Consider the following 5,860-nt stretch of genomic DNA (forward strand, 5'->3'; position numbering starts at 1 on the left):
TGATATTTTATATGTGTAAGCTTGTCCGAAAGCTTTCTTGCTTGGCCTACTAAGGTTGCTTGGCTTTAAGTCAACGAAATCAGTTCGGTTGACTAAGCTTTGGTCAATATGGGTAGACCGACCGATATGACCCGAAAGAAGCTTTATGTGGCATCTATTGGATGGTTGAAGATGTTGGGAAACTGGATCCTTTCTCGAATTGACTCTACTGGAGGGTAGGTTATCGCATCAAGTCGACTTTCCTATAGTGGTTGGCTTAGATGCTTTTTTGTTTTCATTTCTAGTTAAATAGTTTGCTCTCGGATCATTTGTTCATCTTTTTCTTTGCCTCATGGCTCAGTCGATTTTAGCATTGTTAGCTAGGCTTGAACAACTTTATCCTGAGTCGATAAAGTGGGCCCCATATCCTCCTGACTGTGGGCCAACTTTCATCATACTTTGCACTTCTAGATCTTTGGATCTGTTCAAGATACTTGCTCGAACATTTTTTATGTACAACTGATTATACTATATGTTAGAGTGAAGCGCAGGAATAGTTCTCGACTTTTTACAAGAGCTCGTTTTAATCCCAGAGCTTATATAAATGACAAAATAATCCCTTACTATTATAAAATTGAGTTCTAATAGTCATCCACATGGACTATTTCAACCCCAATTTAAAATTTGTGGATTATTTTGATATTTCTATAAACTTTGAGACTAAATCAATCTCATATAAATAGTCAGAGATTATTTTAACTTTACTCCTTTTGTCATAACTGTAATGTGAGTTTTAACTCGTGAATATAAACTTTAAGACTAAAACAATCCCATATAAATAGTCAGAGATTATTTTAACTTTACTCCTTTTGTCATAACTGTAACGTGAGTTTTAACTCGTGAATATTTATTGCTGGCTAGAATTGGATTGGATCTCACATGTTCATTAAGTGTTTGTGTCATACGACTATTTTTTTATTGGGATAATAACATACATAGCACCCAAAAACATTGCTACCAACGCCCAGGTAATGTTTTTGAACTACTAAAAGCCACGATCAAACCATTAAAAATTTTATAAAAATGAAAAAAAATAAATTAGGATTTTATTATGAATTTTAATATTTGAGCAAAGATCTGAGATGTGGATGAAAGAAGATATTAGATTTGTAAATAACAATGTTTCAGGTGCAATGTTTGTAGTCTTTTTTTTTTTCCAATTATTTCTCTTTACTGATGCTTTATCAAGAGGCTGTTTTTCTTCTTTTTTTCAATTGGTTTTTTCTTTTGATTTCTCTCTTTTTTTTATTTTTATAACCAATAATGAAATAGCTATGTATTAGTGATTCAACCAAGTGAATTTAGTTTGAATTTCTATGATTTTTGAGTAAAATAAATGATGGAATATCTAATGTTTTTTTAATATAGTCAATAAAAAAGTACATTTACACTGCCTATGATGAATGATGTTATTTTTTTCTCCAAGCCCTATGAATTTTGATATTTACATGCCATCATACACTTATCATGCCTCCCATTTTGTTAAAGCCCAATTACCATCATACGAACAGCAACCAACAAACAAAATTTATCAAAAATGTTTAAGAGAGCATTTGAATCAAAATATGATGATCTAAATATAATAAAAAACAAGGAATTTTCACATCCAAACCATCCTAAACATTCAATATAACATTTTAATCACATTTTTCATTACAGTGAAGGCTTCGAGTAAAAATAACATGTACACGAAAACTTTAGGCAAAATGAATTATTATTTAAAATTATTAATAATCATGATGAACATTTCATAGCTGCCTGTGCTTGAAATATGCATTAAAATGACACGAGTCTTGAAGTTCTTCAAGGCTGCTTACATTCAGCACAAATGTCTGGCTTTCAATCAGTGCTTCTTTGAAATAACCTAAAAGCAAATATAAAACTTCTTCCCATGAGATGAACCTTAAAGCAAAAGAATATACATCAGGCAAGGAAATATATATGAATATGTATTCATATATATCTGACACCTATGTTTTTTACATTTATAACGCTCAAATCATTCATATCAAAACAAAAAATACAGCTACTATTAACTTTTAAAGAGTGAAATATACCTTTTAGTTCATAGGTAGGTATAATATTATAAATACATAAAAATTGTGATATGTATGTGATCTTATATTCTAATGGGGGGAAATTCTACTAAAGTTAATGATCAATGCTACAAACTTTTGAGAAAAATAATTTGAGTGCTAAAAAAATCAAATAAATGATGCGACCGACATAAGTTTAGCTTAAATTTCCATTTCTGATTATATGCCTCTACAAATACACTATAGTGCATGTAAAAAGAAGGGTGCAAAACATTAAATCAGTAATTAAATGGAAGAAAAATATACTCAGATAAAAGAAATACATGTAGCCTAAATATATAGGGAAGTTTACATACAAACCACACAACTTCTATGTATTTTCATATCCAACACCCAAAATTTGATATTTACACATATAACATCTTGGTTTGAAAAAATTAAGCAGAAAAGGTGTATTTCTCTTTTAAAAACTTAGTGATAGTGCTATTGTTTATGGGATATTAAAAATTTGAGTGGTGTTCGTGTCAATATGAATGCTTAAGGGTTAGATATGTAAATACATAAGAATTGTACACACACAAACATACATTATACTGACCTCCTGTATAACAGGAAATGCGTGCGTCATCCACTCTGCAGACCATCTTGAAGAGGAACCTCTGGCCAAAGCGCCTTCCTGCAATGCCTTCAAGGCATCACATTTATCTGGAAAACCTTTGAAAAGCATCTGCGTTGAATTCAACAATGTTTACTAAAATCAAACTGACATTTTTATCCTAGAAAAGTTGGCTCCAGAGTAAACAGTACTAACATTTCAGCAATAATGATAAAGGGCATTTACATACATACCACCAAATTCTCATATATTTACATATCTAACACCTAAACTCAGTTTTTTTACATTTACACATTATACCGCCCAAATCCTTTATGTAACATAAAAAATACACTTTTTAAACTTTTAAAAAGTGAAATAAACCTTTTTATGCATAGGTAAGGTGGGATATATGTAAAAAAGTAAAGTTTAGGTGTTAGATATGTAGATACATAAGAATTAAGTGGTATGTATGTAAATCGTCTTAATTATAAAAAAAAGAAATATGATGTTAAAATGAAATCTATCTACTCACCATGAGCTGATCAGCGAGCTCAGATGATGATGAGAAAAGAAGGCCATTTTCCCCATCTTTTACGAGTTCTCCAATGCTTCAAATAACACATTATTATGAAAATTTTCATGGACTACTACAATGACAAGCTAATTTACTTATGGAAGAACCAAGTATTAATCCGAAAGAGCAAGTAAATTTCTAAAACATACCATGAGAAGGAAACCGCACAAACAGGGAGCCCGCAACCAAACATGTCAACAATCTGACATTAGATGAACACTTTGGTTTACTTTCAAAATGGGAGAAGTTAAACTGAAGATTTACATGCATACGACTCAATTCTTATGTGTTTAAGTATCTAACACCTAAACCTTAATTTTATACATGTATGCCACCTTCTCTATGCATGAAAATGTGTATTTCTTCTTTTAAAAGTTAAAATAGTGGTGTTTTTGATGTGATGTGAAAGATTTGAACAATATAGATGTAAAAATCAAGGTTTAGGTATTAATATGTAAATAAATAAGAATTGGGTGGTATGTATGTAAATGTACAAAAGTTAAACCACAACCATGATCTACCTTCATGGGAAGGTCCAAGCCCGACGAGGATGTGTGAAGGCTCACGCCAAGATCCGCAGATCCTACAATTAAATAAAACATTAGAGGATAAGTTTATTTGCATTTATAGGTATAGTTTCTAGAAGTGAAAATTTGATAATTTACCAAGCAACAGTGGATAATCCTCGGCAGAAAGCCACATTGTTCGGAAGGTCACGCGTCTTAATTTTAATTTCCTAATCTTTTCCTCATACTTCTTTCTATCTGGCCCTTTACCTTCGACATTGTAAGATGTTGATGGTGTAAATATCAAAAATCATTTATATAATAGAGTAAAAATGATTGTGCACAGCAAAATATTGAATGACATGCCAGTAATAATAAATAGCAATCTTGGATACAAATATTTTTTTCCATTGCTTAAATCAATCCAAAGTTTCTCTTCATCAATTGAATCATCCTCATTTAAGGCTGCAGCAATGCGCCTGTCATACAACAGTGCTGCTTCTAGAAGCAAACTGAAATCTTCATCTGAAGTCCTAAAGCGCATGAAGATGAAATAACTTTTGTAAAACATCAATTAGGAAATCTTAGGAAAAAACAGATTATTACTTTTTTAAATGGTTATTATTAATTATACAAAGATTTACATACCACCCAATTCCTATGTATTTACATATTTAACACCTACACTTGAATTTTTACATATATGCCGCTTTACTCATGCATGAAAAGGTGTAACTTCTTAAAAATTAAAATGATGGTGTTTTTTATGTGATATGAAAGATTTGGATGGCAAAACTGTAAAACGTAAAATTTAAGTGTTAGATATATAAATACATAGCAATTGGGTGGTATGTATGTAAGGTAAGCCCCTTGATTGCAATAAAAATAAACATCGATATAGAAATGCCTCTGAAAAAAATATTACAAGTTTGATTTACATATCTAGCACCTAAACTTTATATTTTACATTTATACCATCCAAATCTTTCATATCATATCAAGAATACCACTACTTTGACTTTTAGAATGTGAAATACACCTTTTCATGCATAGTTAAAGCAGCATATAAGTAAAATTTCAAGTATAGGTGTTAGATATGTAGATACATAGGGAATTGGGTGGTACATATGCAAATCTTCCATATTATATATTCTCATAACAAGAACATTAATGAACATCAATAAAGAAATTCCTCAAAAACAATAAAGAAAATATTATAAGGATTCCGATAAACAAATCTCATAGATTTAGTTTTCAAGATGAACTAAAAAAATGTCTCCGAACAAAAACTTACCAGCTGGTACTGCTCACAACTAGTGCAGGCCTGCTCGGCTTCAACGAAAGATTATCACCATCTTGGGTACTAAAAACAGTATGTGACAAATCACTAGAAGCATCATTTTGGCTTTTCTTTCCTATAAATCGTAAGAAATTAGAATTTACAACATTTATAATTATGAATTTATTTGGCTAAAGAAAACTGAGTTGCTTGATTATCTATACTACCAGTGCTAACACAATCATGAAAGCCAATTGGGTCACATATACTCCTATCTAATCTGCAAAACAACTAAGACATTTTGACTGTCATCAAATAAATATTTTCATAAGTATCAAAAGTCTGTAAAAAAAGAAATTGTGATTCACCTCATGACTTTCCTTGAGGGCAACTGGGTGAAAGAATTCAGGAGGTTGGTCATAGAGAACTGATGCTCTGATTTGAGGAGGAAAAACATACAAAACACATCAAAATAAACTATCTCGACACTTTTTTTATAAATATAAAAAAGAAAAAGAATTAGTTTTAAATACTTCACTCACTTGACTCCGCAATTCTGTGCCAGCTCATGTTGCATCGCCTTCGTAACACATAAAGTGCCATCAGCCATCTTCCCAAAATATTTCTCAAACCTAGAAGCCCGTATGACATTACATTTTAGGAAGATTAACATGCATACCACTCAATTCTTATGTATTTACATTATCTAACACCTAAACTTTAATTTTTTCATATATACCACCTTACCTATTGTCGGCACTTAAAAAGAAGGTTTGAAGAAAGTTTGGGGGGTCGCCCGTAAGAAGCTGTCGGCAGCCGGAATTGAAA

General features: G+C 31.3%; 1 protein-coding gene across 5 annotated transcripts in view; it reads right to left on the bottom strand.

Moving 5' to 3' along the window:
* Positions 1-1,440: 1,440 nt before the first annotated feature.
* LOC110022877 (UDP-glycosyltransferase TURAN) overlaps positions 1,441-5,860 on the bottom strand; it is a 56,596-nt gene continuing 52,176 nt past the window's right edge. For 3 of the 5 annotated variants that reach the window (XM_020722005.1, XM_020722007.1, XM_020722006.1), the window contains 11 exons: positions 5,575-5,664; positions 5,401-5,467; positions 5,260-5,323; positions 5,048-5,168; positions 4,120-4,286; positions 3,913-4,023; positions 3,769-3,830; positions 3,397-3,449; positions 3,206-3,281; positions 2,663-2,802; positions 1,444-1,903 (listed from right to left, as the gene is read on the bottom strand). In XM_020722005.1, the coding sequence (XP_020577664.1) occupies positions 1,879-1,903; positions 2,663-2,802; positions 3,206-3,281; positions 3,397-3,449; positions 3,769-3,830; positions 3,913-4,023; positions 4,120-4,286; positions 5,048-5,168; positions 5,260-5,323; positions 5,401-5,467; positions 5,575-5,664 (976 nt within the window). In that variant the 3' untranslated portion in view covers positions 1,444-1,878. Of the gene's footprint in view, positions 1,904-2,662; positions 2,803-3,205; positions 3,282-3,396; positions 3,450-3,768; positions 3,831-3,912; positions 4,024-4,119; positions 4,287-5,047; positions 5,169-5,259; positions 5,324-5,400; positions 5,468-5,574; positions 5,665-5,860 lie in introns of all 5 variants that reach the window. The other 2 variants (XM_020722008.1, XM_020722009.1) reach the window with 2 other exon arrangements.

The sequence above is a fragment of the Phalaenopsis equestris genome, unplaced genomic scaffold (genome assembly GCF_001263595.1).
Source record: "Phalaenopsis equestris unplaced genomic scaffold, ASM126359v1 Scaffold000203, whole genome shotgun sequence".
NCBI classification, from domain to species: Eukaryota; Viridiplantae; Streptophyta; class Magnoliopsida; order Asparagales; family Orchidaceae; genus Phalaenopsis; species Phalaenopsis equestris.